The sequence below is a fragment of the Cyprinodon tularosa genome, unplaced genomic scaffold (assembly GCF_016077235.1).
Source record: "Cyprinodon tularosa strain WSP-4 unplaced genomic scaffold, ASM1607723v1 ctg219, whole genome shotgun sequence".
Lineage (NCBI taxonomy): Eukaryota > Metazoa > Chordata > Actinopteri > Cyprinodontiformes > Cyprinodontidae > Cyprinodon > Cyprinodon tularosa.
Window position 1 is genome coordinate 601,763 of NW_024038819.1, and position 20,888 is coordinate 622,650.

The 20,888-nt window shown below is 39.5% G+C and overlaps 1 protein-coding gene across 1 annotated transcript; it reads left to right on the forward strand.

Annotated features, from left to right (window-relative positions):
• The first annotated feature begins 2,987 nt into the window (after positions 1-2,987).
• Positions 2,988-20,715, forward strand: pipox (pipecolic acid oxidase). Its single transcript, XM_038285972.1, has 8 exons — positions 2,988-3,178; positions 7,709-7,857; positions 8,120-8,333; positions 10,562-10,744; positions 12,921-13,073; positions 18,535-18,684; positions 20,139-20,214; positions 20,449-20,715. The coding sequence occupies exons 1-8, from the start codon at positions 3,068-3,070 to the stop codon at positions 20,577-20,579; spliced, it is 1,167 nt and encodes a 388-aa protein (XP_038141900.1). The 5' UTR covers positions 2,988-3,067; the 3' UTR covers positions 20,580-20,715.
• The last annotated feature ends 173 nt before the right edge of the window (positions 20,716-20,888 follow it).

Below are 20,888 nucleotides of genomic sequence, written 5' to 3' on the forward strand. Positions count from 1 at the left end.
TACACTCACCGGCCACTTTATTAGGTACACCTGTCCAACTGCTCGTTAACACTTAATTTCTAAGCAGCCAATGACATGGCGGCAACTCAGTGCATTTAGGCATGTAGACATGGTCAAGACAATCTCCTGCAGTTCAAACCGAGCATCAGTACGGGGAAGAAAGGTGATTTGAGTGACTTTGAACGTGGCATGATTGTTGGTGCCAGAAGGGCTGGTCTGAGTATTTCAGAAACTGCTGATCTACTGGGATTTTCACGCACAACCATCTGTAGGGTTTACAGAGAATGGTCCTAAAAAGAAAAAACATCCAGTGAGCGGCAGTTCTGTGGGCGGAAATGCCTTGTTGATGCCAGAGGTCAGAGGAGAATGGCCAGACTGGTTCGAGCTGATAGAAGGGCAACGGTGACTCAAATAACCAGCCGTTATAACCAAGGTGGGCAGAAGAGAATCTCTGAACGCACAGTACATCGAACTTTGAGGCAGATGGGCTACAGCAGCAGAAGACCACACCGGGTGCCACTCCTTTCAGCTAAGAACAGGAAACTGAGGCTACAATTTGCACAAGCTCATCGAAATTGGACAATAGAAGATTGGAAAAACATTGCCTGGTCTGATGAGTCTCGATTTCTGCTGCGACATTCGGATGGTAGGGTCAGAATTTGGCGTCTACAACATGAAAGCATGGATCCATCCTGCCTTGTATCAACGGTTCAGGCTGGTGGTGGTGGTGTCATGGTGTGGGGAATATTTTCTTGGCACTCTTTGGGCCCCTTGGTACCAATTGAGCATCGTTGCAACGCCACAGCCTACCTGAGTATTGTTGCTGACCATGTCCATCCCTTTATGACCACAATGTACCCAACTTCTGATGGCTACTTTCAGCAGGATAATGCGCCATGTCATAAAGTGGGAATCATCTCAGACTGGTTTCTTGAACATGACAATGAGTTCACTGTACTCAAATGGCCTCCACAGTCACCAGATCTCAATCCAATAGAGCATCTTTGGGATGTGGTGGAACGGGAGATTTGCATCATGGATGTGCAGCCGACAAATCTGCGGCAACTGTGTGATGCCATCATGTCAATATGGACCAAACTCCCTGAGGAATGCTTCCAGCACCTTGTTGAATCTATGCCACGAAGAATTGAGGCAGTTCTGAAGGCAAAAGGGGGTCCAACCCGTTACTAGCATGGGGTACCTAATAATGTGGCCGGTGAGTGTATATGTCAGGATCAAGATTTTGGTAATAAAAATGAAAAGTGTAATGTATAAGCAGTGTGTTTTTTTTTGTGTTTGTATTGTGCAATGGCAGCATTTCTCCTTTTGCAGATCTGCCAAAAGAGACAGCAAACAATAACCAGTAACCTACATTTTCTGTCTGTTATATAAGCGTAACAGTGCCCTTTGATCTGCTGTAACACTCGTGCAGGAAAAGGCCAGATATGACCAGGGCAAACCATTCATGGCCCGCTGTCCCAGCATCGGGCAAGAGTGCTGAAAACATTGAATGACGCAAGTCCTGCTTGTGCATTCAAATCTTGTAAAGTGATAAGAATGTGCAGCCCTTTACAGCCACTAAAGAGGTCTGTCTGTGTTGCCTCTTGGAAAGGTTTTAAGTGACATCTGTGTTTTCAGCAAGATATGTTTAAGTTGACATTGAGCAGCAGTAAAGAGATACATCTTTCCTGAATTATTGCGGTTTTGCAAACTGAAAGATTGACTGTGCAAGAAAAGATCTTTATAAACATTGTTGAAAGCAATGTTTACAAAATACGTTAAGGAACATTTAACTGTTCTGTAGTGAGTTCTGACAATTTTATCCTACTCTGTGTTAAATATATGCTACATGGAATTAACAAATACAGATGTGGTTGATAGGATTGTCAAATGTATTGATCATCTTCTTTCTTATATTTGTGAACTTTAGGAACTCATACATATTTACACAACATTTCCCATCATCATCAACTTTATTTTAAAAAGTGCTTTGATACCAACCACACCTGAAAGATAGAGCTGTGAATAAGATCAAATAAACTTCAATAATGGCTGGAAGCAAAGCAGCTTAAAATCTGTAAAAACTCTGTAAAAACATAAATTCAAGCAGCAAAGCAGATTATATCAATACCGATAAAAGTTAAGTAAACTTAAGTCTCAGTTGGGTTGAAGGTGTAGTAAGATGGTAAAGGGATCTGTGGAATTTAAAGCAATAAAATAGTTATTGTTCCTGAAAAAGCACAAAGATTGTGGTTAAGGGTAAATTAAGTATGTAGCCTTTTTTTTGCGTCTTTATCTATCATTGACCTCCCCCTCTCCCCGCTTTACAAGCAAAATCAGTGGGAACTACTAGACACGTCTGCAATCAGCAACTATTATTGAAGATTTCCAGAGGACTTCACCATTGAAATTCACCAGAGCTATAGTGAAACTGACAATGCCCACGTGCATGGCAGCTGGATGCTGGAATACATCGGGTAAAAGTGGCAAAAAATGTGTTATTCCACCTTTCCGATTCCTGATCCTCCACGGACGGGTTCGACGTTGGATCGCCAACTTGAAGAGGGAGGATTTGCCATCGAACTTCTGGCCAGAGAAAAAACACGTAATATGTAGCCAACATTTGGAAGAAGAATGTTTTCAAGATGATTTGGATAATAGCGCGTTGTGACAAACACCAGATACAGCATTGGGACTTGATCAACAGCCAATACCGCACCGTGACGTCACTAACCAGTAGGTGGCAGTAGTGTTCTTTGACAAACATGGATGCCTCCAGTAAAGCACATTCACATGAAAATTACTCTGAATTAAAAACACTGCTCATTTATTGAACAGTTCATAATAATTTCATATTTAAAGTAATTTCAGAAGTTTGAATTCTAAATATGACCAGACTTTTCCTTTAATTCAGTGACATGTTGCTGCCAGGCAGCACTGTGGGTTTTAGACTGAAAGATTATCTTCGGTCCGCCTTCAGTTGGTGGGGGCGGAGAAGTATGGTATAAAGTGTAGAAAGCTGTCACCCAACAGCAACTGCTGTTTGCATGAGAAGAAGGAGGCCATCATGTCCACCCAGCAGGACTATGACTGTGTGGTGATCGGGGCGGGTGTCCAGGGCTCCTGCACGGCCTACCAGCTGGTTAAACAGAACAAGAAGACTCTGCTGCTGGAGCAGGTGTGTTGCACACAAACATGCAGCCTGTGGCTTTAAGGCCACTAATAGCACATGTGTGCTCATTGCAAGAGCCATAGATTGTGTTCATGGATTCAAAGAGCAGTTTACTTTCGCTGCGGTTTATTTATTTTGCAGCCATTTGTTTGTGACATTGTTCACACTGAACTCAAGTGGGTTTGGGAAACTAAAGGAAATTTAAATGTTGATTTTAATTTGAAGATGTGTATGGGGGGAATGGGGGAATGTGTAAAACAGTATGAATAACATAGAAAGTTTTTCAGATTATAAAATAACGTTGGCTTGAACATTTCTATTTTTTAACTACATAAGCCTTTGAGAATTAATAATTGCACAGCATTTATATTCACTGAGAGAGACATATATTTTGACTTCTGCATACTTGTTTTTGATACTCTCATACCTCAACTTCCCCACTGTGGGACGGCCTACTGTTGACGATCATAGGGCCTGGTGCCGGGGGGGGATTTACCATTAGGCAATACTAGGCAGTTGCTTAGGGCCCCAAGTTCCTGGGGGCCCCAAAAAATTCTGTTTACATGTATGGTTAAAACAACCATTCCTTATTTGTGCACATTAATTATGTTTTTTGATAAAAAAATCCTTTAAAAAATGGCTAAAATGCCATTAGAACGCTTATAATATTAAGTGGGTCTCAGTCCCCCCCTTCAGTGTCCACCATATTGGATCAGTCCATTTGCTGCACATGTTCAGAAAGGTTTGAACAGGCAGCAGCAAACCATTTGAAAACAAACATTTTAAAGAGCAATGTTGCCAACCTTTTCGCTTTTGTTGCTATATTTAGCGACTTTTCAAACCCCTCTAGCACTTTTATTTCAAAAAAGCGCCTAGCACCAAGCTAGACAATACATAAACAGACCCATTCTATTTGTAGAATGGGTCTGTTTTATGTATTGTCTTCTCATTTCAGAGGGCCCCCTGCCTGCCAGGGGCCCAACATTTCCTAAATCCGCCCCTGCCTGGTGCCACCTGTGCCCCCAGGGCAGCTGGGGCAACAATTTAGCTTACCACCATAAGTAAACAAGCTTTTATTTTGAAGTATTACAATAGGTAAACAGCAACATTCAAATAAACGTAATACATTTTGTGAAAAAGGTTTTTAAGTTCATGGTTTTAGACTTTTGTTTTTTAAAGGTGATTTACCCGATGTATTACAAGCATAAATATACTAAAGAGGAAATGGAAACACATTTTGTAAATAAGTTCTGAGACAGTGAAAATGTACCGAACATTACTATATTTAAGACACTTCTTTCTCAATGGTTCAGATGGCATGAACCGTTGCTAATACTGCCGGACATTAGAAAGTTAGAAAAATTAATCCGATTACAACTCGTTTATTAAATTTTGGTCCATTGCTGATCTATGGTCTGAGAAAGCCTAGATTAAGATAAATATATAAAATACAGTGATTACACAATAAAAAAATAGGTGGAATGAACACTCTTCAAAGGATTTTTTTATTTGTTAAATTTACTTAGTCAGTCAGTATTTATAAATTCAACCAATAAGCCTTGAGTATAAAAAGAAGAAAGTGTTTCTCCAAATGGTTCATATTTGTTTAAAACAGTAAGTAGAGTTTCCTACAATGGATGGAGTAGCCAGATATTTTCTTAATGTAAAAGTAAAAAGTATTTTGCTGTATAACTGCTTCCTAAAGTACTTTTTTAAATACATTTTCTCAAGTAAATGTAACTGAGTAAATGTGACTAGTTTCTATCCCCACTCTGTTTCTGATGCAATAATCCTGAATTGATTTCCTGATGGAAGTGGGACAAACCATGCATTGGTGGGTGGTGCTGCTGTAGTTAGCTCTACTGACTCCCTCAGCCTGACATCTGCATTCATGTTTATCAATATATGTATTTAGACTGATGTAAAACGTTGGAGTGAATAGAATGGATGCAGCCTTATAGTTTGAATTTAACTATTCTTTTTTTGGGGGGTATTTTATTAATATATTTTATCCTCTAAGCACAGTAGCCATAGCAATGGTTAAGCCTGAGACAAAAAAAAAGTTTGTTGAGATAGTGTGCCCCTTTAAAAACATGGAATTGCTGCTCCCTCCATTACTTATGTTTTGTTAGATTTTTTAATAAATGCTTTTTTTTGTTTAAACTTAAACTTAGCATGGTCTCTTAATGAACCATTAATGGGTTTTAAAATTTGACAGGAGCATTTGGACATGCAATGTAATTTATCAAACCTGGGGATTGGAAAGGATGAAAAAAATAATTGAAGGGGCAAATTTATAGAAATCAACATTTACTGGAAAAATATCAATGGAATCACTTTAAACAATCATAACATATAATTACCCAATGAAAGAAAGGGGTCTTTCATTTTAGAGTGGTGTGTTATGTTAATTAGCAGCATGTTAATTAAGCTTCTGTGCCGCTGCTGTGCATAAAAGCGCAAGTTGCTATTTTTTCCTAATAACACAGTAGAAAAACTCCCATTTCAGTGTGAATGGTGTTGTTGTTCTCCCGCTTTTGCAAGTTTTGTTATGGCAACTTTCAAAATAGATCTGCGGTTTTGGACAGGTAACCAGGATCTGTGACGGGCTTTGTTGATGTTCATTACTCAGTCATTTAATTTGTAAGTGATTAGATTGATCTCGGATAATAAAGACATAAATCTTGGTGTTATTTTTGTTAAGGACCTGTCATTTTAATCCCATATCAAAGAGGTTTCTAGAATTCCCTTCTTTCATCTGCACAATCTTGCAAAAATTACAAATATCCTGTCCTGTGGTGATGCTGAGAAACTAGTCCATGCATTTGTTACTTCAAGGCTGGACTATTGTAATTCTTTACTATCAGGAAGTCCACAAACTGTAGTTAAAAGCCTTCAGCTGATCCAAAATGCTGCAGCCAGAGTTCTGATGAAAATGAAAAAGAGAGATCATATCTCTCCTATCCTGGCTTCTCTTCTTTGGCTTCCTGGTAAATCCAGAATAGAATTTAAAATCCTGCTTAAATGGTCAAGCTCCATCTTACGATATGATTGTTCTTTATGTTCCTAACAGAGCACTTCACTCTCAATCTGCAGGTTTACTAGTGGTTCCTAGAATTTCTAAAAGTAGAATGGGAGGCAGATCTTTTAGTTATCAGGCTCCTCTCCTGTGGAACCAACTACCAGTTTTAGTCCCTGAGGCAGACACCCTGTCTACTTTTAAGGCTAGGCTTAAAACTTTCCTTTTTGATAAAGCTTCTAGTTAGAGTGGCTCAGGTTATCCTGAGCTATCTCTATAGTTATGCTGCTATAAACATGACAAAGGGACCCCCTCTTCATTCTTTGTCTTCATTCTATCTCTATTCTAATTTGTTAGTTCAATCTCTAACATTCTTCTATCTCTGTTTTTTCTCATAGTAGCTTCATCTGCTCAGTTCCTGTTTGGCTCTGACTCCATCATGGAGAGAAATATCAGCTGTGCTGCTGTCATCAATGCTTTTGTTTATAGATGTTGAGCTTGGCCTGTTTTTCAGTGTAGTCCTGTTTCTCTGATTGTGACAAACTAGATGTGCTCTCTTCATCCTCTGACATTTGAGCCGGCCTGGAGCTCATCTGCCTGGCTGTGTGTTTCCTGGACGCAGCCGCCTGTAGAGCTGGTTGACAGTTGCCTTTTGTATCTGTGCTTATTTCTGTATCTCTGCTTCTGTCTCCTTGAACCCCAGTGGGTCTCAGCAGATGGCCGCTCACACTGAGCCTGGTTCTGCTGGAGGTGTCTTCCTGTTAAAAGGGAGATTTTCCTCTCCACTGTCACTACAAGCATGCTTAGTGTGAGGGATTGCATTTGAGTCAATGAGTCGATGCAATCAACTGGTTTTCCATAGATAGAAAAGTTTGAATACTTTGACTTTATGGTCTGGTTGAATTGTCTTTGTAAAGTGCCTTAAGATCACGTGTATTGGATTGGCGTTATATAAATAAACTTAACTGAATTAAAATTAAGCTGAAATTCTGCTCACACATGTAGGTCGAGCCAAGCAATGCCAGCATCTTCTGTGCAGTCTTTTGGAGGTTTGGAAACGTTGCTTTGTTAAGTGAAGCGTAAAAGTCTTTAAGTTTAATTGATTTGTACTTCTCTTTTAAAACATAGTCAGACTCAAGCTCGATCAGCTCCAGTTGCAGCTCATGCACTGCTGTTTCGGGGTCTTGTAGCTTATCAATTTTCTCAAAATCAATGAACGGATGGCAGAATCCTCTGTGCATGTCGTCCAGTGATTTGCAGTATTGTCACAGCCAAGCAGGAACAGACAAGGCGAAGCTACTTTGGCAAAAGCAGAGAGAGCATCCTCAGATGGGAGCTGGCTCGGAGTTCACCTGCATGGCTGTGTTCTAAACGTCTCTTTACATTTTTTAATCTAGTCATGTTTTCAAATTGAGGCAATCTGCTATTTTATGCCCCATTATAGCATATTTACTTTACAGTACATAATTTTAGCAGCAGGTTGTCCTTCTCCTTAATCTTGAAAATGTGTTTTTTAGTTTATCCTCCCTCACACCCGGGGTAGTTCCCATGGACAAACTCGAATTATTCGCAAGGCCTATGAGCAAGACTTTTACACTCGAATGATGGAGGAATGCTACCGTCAGTGGACTCAACTGCAGAAGGATGCCGGTGTGCAACTGTTCAGGTTAGCCAGTCTAATGACTTGCCTATAGAGTTATGTTATAATCATGGTACTACATGTGCATGTGCTGCAATAGGATAAATATGGATACCAGCATATGGAGGTGATGATGGTGATGATGACGATCATCATCATCATGAACATGATGATATTAGCAGTCAGAAACACTTTGACGACCTTGTTTTCCAAATGTAGCAGAACAAGTTATGTTTATTTCAGTTTGGATTAGGTGAGCCTTATAACTCTAAGATCTTTATCTCTACAGACAAACAGGACTGTTGGTCATGGGACCAGAAAACCATGGAGATTACCAGTTATTCAAGAATACTCTACAGAAGAATAAGGTTCCCACAGTGATTTTGACCCGTGACAACTTCAAGCAGAACATCCCGAATGTCATCCTGGCTGAAGGAGATGGTGCCCTGGTAGATGTAACAGCTGGAGTCCTGTTTGCAGACCGCGCCCTGAAAGCTGTACAGGTACGGTTCACTTAGTCTTAGGAAGTAACTCTTTCATTATCTAGAGCAAAGAGAAAAAATGTTTCTTCCAGTTATATTCTCAGAATTTAATTTTCCTAAAGTAGGGCTACATCTTCTAAAGTGTATGTTCTAATCAAGCTGAAATCAAGCTGGTTGCACGACAGTAGCCAGAAGCTTGTAATGACACTTTTGGCAGCTATTGTTAAAGTTACACAAATATACTTATTTAATTACATTTCCAAGAATATGTTAAAAAACATTAACATAAATAAACCTGTAATTTATGCTTCATACAGTGGTTCTCATCCCTGGTCCTGTATCATTGTCCTGGAAGTTTTAGGTCTCTCCTTGCTGCTACACACCTAACTTATATGAAGAAATGATTAACAAACTTCTGCAGAACTTGATGTCTGCTCAGCAGCTCCTGCAAACAAGCAGGAGTACTGCAAAACCGAGATCTAAAACAAGCAGAACTAATTGCTTAATAAATTTCAGGCTATTAAATATATTATCTTCAGTCATACCAAAAAAAAAAAAAAGGCCAATTCCCTATTTTCCGAGCACCAAACTGTCTTCATCAGCATTTGGATCTGCATCAACTCGGAGACAAGTGAATAGAATTAGTTTATAAGCATTTTTGATCATTTTGTAGTTTTATTCTGCATTTTTTTAAACAAATAAATCTTTTCAGTTTTGGAAGGCTAAAACGCGAGTATGAACGTGACTTCACCCTACCATGTTCCATGCTGGAAGCTCGAATAATCTGGCACCATGGGCTGGGAACCGGTGGCATAAATAACAGAAGAAACAGGTGGATCTGATAAGAGATAATTATGGGAAGGAGCAAAACAGATCGAGAAGGAGTAAAACCCAGCCTATGGTGCCACGATCATGACTCAACTGTTTATTTTTTTAGACAGAAAACACTGAATCAATTTGACTGTATGATTTGGTGAACTGTAAAGTTCCTTGAGATGACGTGTTGTGAATTTGTGCTATATTAATACACTGAATTGAATTGAATAAAACTAAACTAGCAACTATATTCTCCAGAATTTGTGGAAAGAATTTGTGGAAATAAACGTATTAATTTAATAAGTTGGATTGAGTGAAGGTTTCATAAGTAAAGGTTTAATTACAGCTATTTTATAAACCTATGGCACATATGTATTAGGAATTGATCGTTCATATCCGAAATAAGGTGGAAATCAGAGCTTGCTTAAATGTTTTGGTTGGAACTGGAGAGGGGATCGAACTTGCAACCTTCTCAGAGCACAAAGCTCTAACCACTAGGCCAACAATCCCCCTATAGGTATGAACTACAGTTGACATGCTGATTTGACCCATTTAGCTCAGAGAATTTTAGAGCTAATTTATACTTGAAATGATGTAACTAAATAAATCTAGAAAAATTCTACAGTAACCAGCCCTCAATGCAAAGTATTGATAATTCAATTTAATTTTAATTAAGTTTATTTATATAGCGCCAATTCACCACATGTCATCTCAAGGCACTTTACAGAGACAGTTCAACCACATCATACAGTCAAAATATGCAACAAAGTTTTCTATCTAAGGAAAACCAGTTTATTGCATCGACTCATTGACTCTTCAGCAATCCCTCACACTAAGCATAAGAAACCTGACCATCTGCCGAGGCTGACTGGGGTTCAAGGAGACGGAAGCAAAGATGCAAAAGGCAACTGTCAACCAGCTCCGTCCAGGAAACACACATCCAGGCAGATGAGCTCCGAGCCAGCTCCCATGTCAGAGGATGAAAGAGAGCACAGCAAAGTCAGAGAAACAGGACTACACTGAAAAACAGGCTGAGTTCGAACATATATATATATATATATATATATATATACAAAGGTGTTGATGGAAACAGCACAGCACATTCAATGCAGAACTCACAAACCCCCTGACTCCCACATTGAAGACCGCTGAACAGTCCGTAATTTAAAAAAGGCAAAAAGTGATCCATCTTAAGAAAGCCACACAATTGCATGAAGTTAGGAAATTTATGTTAATCACTCCTCAATTTTATATTCATTAATTGCAAAACTGTAAAGAAATGAATTTAGGTTCAAATAAATTAAAAATGTTAAAGTTTCTTTGCTGTTTTTTTTTAAATACATGTTTTGAAGCATTAATATTTATTGATTCAAATTTGGATAAAACTGACTTCCCTTCTCACAAAAAGTTGTATTTATTTTTTATTTTTCCAGGGCCAGTTTCAGAAGTTGGGAGGGGTCATAAGAGACAATGAGAGGGTTATGGAAATCAAGCCTGGCTCTGTTGTCAAGGTGACAACGTCTAAAGGAGTTTATCAAGCGAGGAGTGTTGTGATCACTGCTGGACCCTGGACCAACAGACTCCTGGCTCACACTGGTTTCCAGTTACCACTGGAGGTATTCAGCAGTTCTTATGTGTAATATTGCTGGTATGACTGTATTTACTGTATGCAGCATTGCAACATTTCATAGGATAAACATGATTATAGTAGTTTTTTGTGAAGTGAAGCATTTATGATTATTTAAAAACTAAAATCCAGACCATACTAGAGAATCCCAGCCTAGAATCAACTGTATGTTGCAATGGTTATCTGCACACCATCATGATCTCAGCCAGTTATGCATAATTTGTTTCCTGGTTAGAGCCACAGTGGTCCTTTTCTGGACAAAATTCATTAAGTACATTTGTCTTCAAAGGTATTCTAATTTAAACCATTTGACTAATGAATCTCCCTGTTGTGGGACAATAAAGGGATTTTCTATTCTTCTATTCCAAATCTCTTTTGGTTTCATAGGATATTTTTAGTATGATGCACACCTGATGAACAGACAGTAGTTGGGAAGCTGAGGGACCTTTTCTCACTCTGTACACCTCTGACATCAGTCTGATTCTGTAAATACTGAAGCTGTCTGATGTAGTTTAGATATGTGCATCAATTTTCAGTATTGTGTGGAAACAACCTGGTCTTGAATGAAGACAAAGGATATAGTCATCGATTTATTATAATTATAAGCAGAGATTATTCTTATTATGGGAAGTGATGGAGGAGTAAAACTTCCTGAGAGTTCAAATGCACAGAGCTGCAACAGTGATGCCGTTAACAGGAAGGAACTGAGCGGACTGTACCTACAGAGACAAAAATGACACATTACAAGTGCCAGGACATGTTCTATGCTAAAAATGAACTGAAACTGCATCAATAGGTTCAAGGGAACAGAGACAGGTCTATAACAGCTAGCAGCATCCAGCTCTCATGCACCAGCAGATTGTTTTATTTACCAGAATCAGTGACTAACAACCATTAACATACAAAACATTGATTGAAAGACGGCAGTCTGAAGAAAGTGATATAGGAAGTGATGTTTCAGTATAACAATATTGTTAAATTAATAAAAAATATATGTTTTCTTTAACATAGAAAGTACTCATGAATCACTGCTTCTCTTTAGTTCTATTGCCCAAAGTAGAGGTTTTTCCAGGTAGCTGCTCATACTGAGTCACTTTAAACTGGACTTTTCTTTCAGTTTTCCTTTCCAAGGTCAACACTGCATGCTCAGTAAGCGTTACAGTCCTAAAGGATCAGTGAATTTTTTCTATAATCGTTCTAGCTTTAATATTTTAATGTATAATTGCATTGATTTGACTCCCTGTAAACTGGATCATTTGCTTTATAAACTTAATTCAGTTCAAGTTTGTTGAGTGCTTCTATATAGGGCTAACTCAATTCAGTTCATTTATTCGGGTTATTTTATATAGGGCCAATTCACAACACACGTCATCTCATCACATGTCATCACATGTTCAATAGATCATACAGTCAAACTGATTAAAAGTTTTCTAGGAATCTAAGGAAGAAAAGTTGATTGCATTGACTCATTGGAGCAAAGGCAATCCCTCACACTAAGCATGCTTGTAGCGACAGTGGAAAGGAAAAACTCCCATTTAACAGGAAGAAACCTCCAGCAGAACCAGGCTCAGTGTGAGCGGCCATCTGCCGAGGCCGACTGGGGTTCAAGGAGACAGAAGCAGACAAGAGTGACATAGAGATTGGACTATAATTCTACAGAGTTGGAGAATAGAGATAGAATGAAGCAGAATTATGAAAAAGGGGCCCCTATGTCCTCCAGCAGTCTACGCCTATTGCATCATAATTTTAGACATGCTCAGAAAAACCTGAGCCCCTCTACCTACAGGGAGACATTTGGGAAAACAAGCAGGAGAAGCCAGGGAAAGACCAGGAGAGATGAGGAACCAGCACTGAGGAACTGCACAGGAAGAGTATTTATGGTTGATTGAACAGATGGAGGATTGTTTGGGAGCAGGTGTGAACAGAGGCTTCTAGGAAAACAGCTAAGGAAAAGGAAACCAACACAAGAGGGCAACAAAGAAAAGTCTAAGAAGTCAAATACAACCAAAAACACAACAAAATAGGAATTAAACAAATAAAACTAGAAAACAAAAGACATCAACATGAAACTGAAAACTGAAACGTATAATTATTTCATTTAAGATTGTTGTTTTTTTTATGTAACTGAGGTAATCTGTGTTCTTGATTTGACCTTTGCACTGCAGGTAGTCAAGATCAATGTTTGCTACTGGAGAGAGAAGACTCCTGGGACATACGATGTGAAGCAGCGCTTTCCGTGCTTCCTACTCACTGAGGGTGCGGAGACCAAAGAACACATCTATGGTCTCCCGTCCAATGAGTATCCAGGTTTGGTAAAGGTGGGTGTGTGTTTTAGACCCTTCAGCATTGTGTGCTAACCAGTAGGATTACAGTAGGACATCGGTTTGATTATTGAGACAGTTGAAACTTGTTTAAGTTCTCTGCTTGTCTTCTATTGCTTTTCAGTTATAATATATTTATGCCTTTTTGTGCTTTGTGTGTCCATTGGTGTTCATTCTCTCTGTCCCTCTGCTGAGCTAGCCCTTTGACTGAAACTATTTGATTCATTTGTTTTCTCTCCGGTTGTCTACTAGACTCCATTTTTGGGCTTCATTTTGCACAGATTAAATGTAGAGTTTAGGATTACCACTACCAGTAAAATATGTTTCAATTTGCACCCGTGATGATCCTTAACTTTAAAAACTCAAATCTAGCAGCATGATTAATAAATTCCCTATTTGCCTTCATCTGCACTGTCAGAAAGTACACAGCTTACAAAAACGATCAATAAAAAATATTTCCATGTGACTAGGTTGATTAATTCGATGTGTATTTCATCCTTGCAGATCCCATCTGGTTTTGTTTAGTATAAAGTTAGATGCAGCTTTTCTTTTAAGACGGCAGATGCTAAATGCTTTGTTTCCTCTTATTTATTTTAATATTTGTTTATGCACAGACAGGGCAGGGATTGCTTTCTGGCGAATCACAGATTAGCAGGTTAAATGGTGGCATATATATGAGATGTGAAAGGGATTATAAATCCTTTTGATTTAATTTGATTAATTTTGTTTACATAATGGCAATTAACATGTCATCTAAAAGCATTTTTAGAGTTAATTTAAACAAATCATCCAGACAGACTGATTAAAAGCTTTCCATCTAAGGGAAACCAGATGATTGCATCAAGTAAACATCTTTCCATTAAACACTGTAAGTAATCGGCCACAGTGGAAAAGTCCCAGTGTGAAGTTGCATCTGCACAATGACTGGAGGTTCTGGCAGACAGAGAAGAGAGACAGAAGAAACACAGAATCAATGGGCCTCAATCAATGATTGTAGAGATGCAGCAGAGATGGTGTCCTCTGTGGAGCGGTTGGGGGTGGTTGCATCAAAATTCTCGGACCGCAGTGTATTCTTCGTGCATAGCACACACACACAGACACACACTGTCTGCCCCTCCTGTTGCTTGAACGAACTTCTACTGTTGATGTATGAGTTTGGTTGTAACATGCTGGTGTTGTTAATTTATTTTTAACCACTATTTAAGCTGAATGTATTTACGTTGTTTTTAATTGCACTGTTGTCATCATATCTGCTGCTATTCCAAACAGACACTATTGAATTTATTAACATCTGGTATTTTGGACAATCTCAGAAGCCAATTAAACGGGCTCTTAGGGTTTTGTTCCTTTTCTTTCAAAACTAGTCACTTAAGTCTACCTCGTGTTTTTTTCTGAAAGCGTGTAGTGTTCTGCATAGATGTTAGATTTCTGTTATCCTAAATTATATAAAATAAAGACATCATTGTTTAACTTGAAGTTGTTTTTAATTGATATACGAATGATTTATCACTCAGGCCAGATTCACCCTCTTTTGGTAACATAGATAAATAGGTATTTGATTTATAATAAAAAGCTCTGCTGATAATTTAGCCTAAGTCACTAAATTGGTGGGGTTACCTGGATTTTAACAGCCGATCCGGGAACCATCCAGAGGTGAAAGGCTTAAACCCTGGTAAGTGAGCAAATTAGAGCTACAGTTATTCAACTAAGCACACTAAATTATTTCACCTCCAATTTTGAATAAGTAAAATAATTAACTACAACTCCAGTTCTAGTTAATCTATTCATTATCTGCAGGATATAACATTTGGGAACACTGTGGTTCTGCTTCGCTGATCTGAGGGCACGGTTGAAGTTGGCACACGCTGTCCTTCGTGCCTCTCTGTCAGCAGACTTGAAAGCTGAGTTCCGGGGCTTTTAGCAATTTCCGAACCTCTCCATTGATCCAGGGTGGTTGGTTGGCTCAGGTGATGATGTTCTTTTTGACACTGACGTCCTAAATGCATTTCTTAATGTAGGCTGTCACAGTCATGGCATACTCATCAATATTTAATACGTTTTCATAGGTTGCAGCAGCTTTGAAGATGTTCTAGTCATTAAAAACATTCTTGGAGTTTCTCCATGGCGTCCTCAGACCACACTCGGACCTCTTTAACTGTTGGTTTTGGCCTGACCAGCTGGGGCTTATATGCAGGGATTAGCGTGACCCAGATGTGATCTGATGACCTGAGATGTGGGTGGTGGGGGTGGTGTGAGTGGGGTGGGGTTTGGGGGGGGTGGGGGGAGTGGGGGGGGGGGTTGGGGCACTCTGAATGCATCATTGATGTTAGAGTAAATCAGGTCTAAAGTGTTTTCACCAAGAGTTGCAAACTCCCCATGTTGGTGAAAATATGGGAGCACAGTCTTCATGTTAGCCTGGTTAAAATCCCTTAGCAATGATGAAACACCCTCTGTGTGCAGATTGGAGCTCAGAGATAGCCTGGTGTTAGCACATTTAATGTTAGCAGTGGGGGCACATAAAGGAGATGAAGAGTGGATGAAAGGATGGCAGACGAGGGCTGGACACCTACAGTACCAGTGTGAGTGTATTAGAAGCAGATTTAGCAGAATGTTGTCTTTTTTGTTGATATTGAACTTATATTAAGCATTTCCATCATATAATGCCCCTCTTGCCTCCATCAGATCTTTTCAATGGTTTCAGATCAAATTATTTTTATTATTATTTCCATATTTTTACTTTATATTCATACACTATATTGCCAAAAGTATTTGCTCACCTGCCTTGACTCACATATGAGCTTAAGTGACATCCCGTTCCTAATCCATAGGGTTCAATATGACGTCGGTCCACCCTTTGCAGCTAGAACAGCTTCAACTCTTCTGGGAAGGCTGTCCACAAGGTTTAGGAGTGTGTTTATGGGAATTTTTGACCATTCTTCCAGAAGCGCATTTGTGAGGTCGCACACTGATGTTGGACGAGAAGGCCTGGCTCTCAGTCTCCGCTCTAATTCATCCCAAAGGTGTTCTATCGGGTTGAGGTCAGGACTCTGTGCAGGCCAGTCAAGTTCATCCACACCAGACTCTGTCATCCATGTCTTTATGGACCTTGCTTTGTGCACTGGTGCACAGTCATGTTGGAAGAGGAAGGGGCCAGCTCCAAACTGTTCCCACAAAGTTGGGAGCATGGAATTGTCCAAAATGTCTTGGTATGCTGAAGCATTCAGAGTTCCTTTCACTGGAACTAAGGGGCCAAGCCCAGCTCCTGAAAAACAACCTCACACCATAATCCCCCCTCCACCAAACTTTACACTTGGCACAATGCAGTCAGACAAGTACCGTTCTCCTGGCAACCGCCAAACCCAGACCCGTCCATCAGATTGCCAGATGGAGAAGCGCGATTCGTCACTCCAGAGAACGCGTCTCCACTGCTCTAGAGTCCAGTGGCGGCGTGCTTTACACCACCGCATCCGACGCTTTGCATTGCACTTGGTGATGTATGGCTTGGATGCAGCTGCTCGACCATGGAAACCCATTCCATGAAGCTCTCTGCGCACTGTTCTTGAGCTAATCTGAAGGCCACATGAAGTTTGGAGGTCTGTAGTGATTGACTCTGCAGAAAGTTGGCGACCTCTTCGCACTATGCGCGTCAGCATCCGCTGACCCCGCTCCGTCAGTTTACGTGGCCTACCACTTCGTGGCTGAGTTGCTGTCGTTCCCAAACACTTCCATTTTCTTATAATACAGCTGACAGTTGACTGTGGAATATTTAGGAGCGAGGAAATTTCACGACTGCATTTGTTGCACAGGTGGCATCCTATCACAGTTCCACGCTGGAATTCACTGAGCTCCTGAGAGCGACCCATTCTTTCACAAATGTTTGTAAAAACAGTCTGCATGCCTAGGTGCTTGAATTTATACACCTGTGGCCATGGAAGTGATTGGAACACCTGATTCCAATAATTTGGATGGGTGAGCAAATACTTTTGGCAATATAGTGTATATGTAACAGTGCAACCACATCATTTTCAGCTCGGCTTTTACTGGCCCTTTAATTCTGCTGCTCAGCCCTCAGTCAGCATATCCTTGATCTCCAAAAACAATCAATTTTTTCATCTTTATCTTCACTGCCCTTTCTGTGAAACATGGACAGTCATGCCCCTATATGGCATTACGTTTCCGGGGAAAGTACATCACTGGACTTCATCAGGTTTTATGATAATTTACTGAAGTTAGGAATGTTTGTTGAATCTGATGTGGTTTATTCATAAAAGCCCACAGTAGGAGAAAAAGTATGAGAAATTAAGCTTAAGTGAAAATTCAATCTGTTAGACTCTGATCATGTTTACCTGAACCACCTGTGATGTCCCCTGTTCAGCTCCAGCCAATCAACTCGGGGCTGCACCTTCTCAAAGCCAATCATCTTTTTAGATCGCCCTCATTCAGCTCCTGGCCTAGCTTCTCTCTCCCACAGACAAGAGAACTTTCACTCATCTTGGCCCCCTCTCCTCCCTCATTTTTTGTCCTTCTCACTCTCTGGCTTATTCCCCCACTGGTGTCCGGGCCCCGGGGGGAAGGCTACTCTAATCCTTTTCTAAGTTACTCCTCCAACTGAATGTTAATTCACAGTATGGAACTCTTCTGCCGGCGTCTGAGCGCCAAAGAGCTTATTTATGTCTTTATCTGCGCCTGTCTCCTTGAACCTCAGCAGATGGCCGCTCCCGCTGAGCCTGGTTCTGCTGGAGGTTTCTTCCTTTTAAAAGGGAGTTTTCGTCTCCACTGTCACTGGATGCATGCTCAGTGCAAGGGATTGCAGAGGGTCAACGACTGATCCAATCAGCTGGTTCGCCTCTGATAGAAATATTTTGAAGAATAAGATTGTGCTAAATGTAAAAATAAATTGAATACTTTTCTCATTGCAGCTTTTCTCTGTGTTTCTTTGGGTTGAAATTTACAAGAATATAAAAATGTTTATGCATGAAGCCCATTGATCTAAAGGTACTCTGTATATTAGAGAAGTTAATGGTTGACTATTTCCATAACAGGTTCTGACTATGAAATGGAAAGTATAGATATAAATATGGAAATAGATAGAATAATTGAATATAATAATTGATAAGACTGCATTTTCTTTTGGCTGCAGCAAACGTCTCAGCCATAATGCTTCATATCCAGTTGAAATACCTTTTTTCTTTTTCTCACCTGCCTCTGATTCGTGTGATGCCTTGAATCTGAATTGACGTTAGGTTTTGTTGTTTGGTTTGTTTTGTGCAAAATCCAATAAAAAACTTGCCTACTGAATAGAAGCAAAAAAAAAAAAAAAAAAAAGAAGAATCTAACTAAAGGAAACAGATAAAACAGCTCAAAATCAGGATTTGATTAATAACTTCTTACCACACATAGATATGTTCAGTTTTAATGCAGTGTTGTTGGTGTCACTGATCTTAATTTCTGTTTGTAGATATGCTACCACATGGGTGCCAAGACCGACCCAGATTACAGAGACCTGCAGACAGATAAATCCGATATTGACATCCTGAAGCGCTACGTAGCCCGATGCATGCCTGGCCTGATCCCTGAACCTGCTGTGGTGGAGAGCTGCATGTACACAGTAAGCTAACTTTGAAAACTTCTGTTATTTTACTGCTGGGTTCACTTTAAAACCACGCCAACAGCTCTAGTCCTTATGAGGGTGAAGATTCTCAGTCATCCAGGTCGTAGTCATTCCAAAAAGTAAAAAAAAAAAACCAATCCACTGGACTTTGTTTCCAAGTTTGATGATGTTTCTCTTCCCATCCAGGAAGCTTTTTCAATTCAAAATGTCAGAAATAGTTTGAGGCTTTATACAGTAGCCTAACAAAGCTTTGTTTTTGCTTCGACAACATGCAAATTGAAACGAACAGGTCCATCCCTTTGGAATGGGGGTCGTTTGGCTTCTCTTGTTGGCCAGCAATACCTCATACCTGTCTATGTCTAGAAAAGGGGGGTCGTTAAAGGGAATTGTTGGCCTGCTGAATAGGCGAGGTCTTCCGTTCACCTGTAACGGGGTTGTGGTTGCCATGATAGCGGGAAGGGATCAACTCAGTTGCTGCATTGTAGGTTTTTGAAAGCTTCAACCCCAACTGCTTTACAGGAGACCAGAAGGCTTTATTGGGTTACTATATAAAGCCTCAAACTCAACGCTATTTCTAACATTATGAATTGAAAAAAAGCTTTAATTCAATTCAGTTAATTTATATAGCACCAATTCCCAACAGATGTCATCTCAAGGCACTTTACAGCGCCACTGTTTCACTTCCTGGATTAGAAGCGAGACGTCTTCAAACTTGGAAACAAAGTCCAGTGGATTGTTTTTAAACTTTTTTGGAATGACTAGTCCTTATGACAGATTACTGATATAAAACAAACAAACAAAAAAAAAAAACGACCACACTTATATATATATGATGCTTTTATATAAGTTAACTTTATTACCAAATAATTCCCTACTATTGTTCTGTTCAATAACCCCAAAAGAAAACACTAAACTACTGGGAAAAAAAACACAAAACATAGTGAGGTCAGCAAACATGCTGGATCAGAACTGCAGCTGTTATTTAAACCTTGTTTAATCTCAATAATTATTCAAAGGAAGGATTGTCCGTCTATTAAATAAGTATTTTATTTAAATAGTGCTAATTCACAACACCTCATTTTCCAGCATTAACCTCCAAATTCAATTCAAATTAATGGATTTTAATTTCCATTACTACTTTTGTAGAAGCCTTTTTAAGTCCTGTGGTGAAGGCCAGCATCTTATGCTAATTCGCAAATGTTGATCTTACTCATGGATGTAAATAAATACAAGAATCAGCAGTTTGGCTGCACAGACATTTCCCTAAATTTAAAAAAACAAAACCAGAATGAAATAGTCAAATATTACTTAATTGTTACAGTGTGATATGTTTAAAGGCAGTAATCTGTTCAAGTTATGACTACTTGTAAAATGTCTTGAATGTCAAAATATAAATTATTTGTTAGAACTTTCTTACTCGTTATATATTTTTGCTTGTTTTTTCTTTGTAGCTAACACCTGATCGTCACTTTGTGCTGGATTACCATCCCAACTACAGCAATATCATCATTGGAGCAGGATTTTCAGGTATAATGATAATTAAAAAAAGATTTAGTCAGCCAATCACCAACATTCACATTTTCCCTCAAAGCTACAGTAAGTATAATCTATCTGATTGCTGATATGCAGATCTGAAAACTCTCCTCCCTTTTGGTTTTTTTTGGAGATCTCTTTTCCTTCAAAACTGATTAAAATAACTGGTCTTTGTTTTTTTGACATCTGACATAAATAATAATTTCTTACTATGATTCTTCTCTTAAGGTCACGGTTTCAAGTTTGGACCGGTTATCGGAAAGCTTCTGTGTGAGCTCAGCCTGGGAGAGGTGCCCTCCTTTGACCTTTCACCTTTCCGAATCAGACGTTTCCAGTCAAAGACCAAATCAGCTTTGTAGAGTTGGAACTGGTTTCAGCACCTCTGTTTAATTTTTCAAAATCATTGATAAAATCTACAGCCAAATATCAGTTTTGTAGCTCTGAAAGACATTTATTGTTTATGGTTTATAGGTAAATACAACCCATTGGACCACATTGATTTCTGTTTTATTTTACATACATAGTTTAAATCGATAACTGGCAGCCTAGTGGTTAGGGCATAGAGGCTGGAAATCTGAGGTTCTGAGTTCGAGCCCCACTCCCACAGACTGCCACTCTGGGTCTCTGAGCAAAGACCCTTAAACCTCACACTGCTCCCAGGGCGTCCC

Bases quoted from the DNA above. Each gene is read 5' to 3' on its own strand.
- pipox (XM_038285972.1), top strand. From the start codon at position 3,068: ATGTCCACCCAGCAGGACTATGACTGTGTGGTGATCGGGGCGGGTGTC. The intron at 8,334-10,561 runs GTACGGTTCACT...TTATTTTTCCAG, and splicing joins GCGCCCTGAAAGCTGTACAG to GGCCAGTTTCAGAAGTTGGG. The intron at 13,074-18,534 runs GTGGGTGTGTGT...TTCTGTTTGTAG, and splicing joins AGTATCCAGGTTTGGTAAAG to ATATGCTACCACATGGGTGC.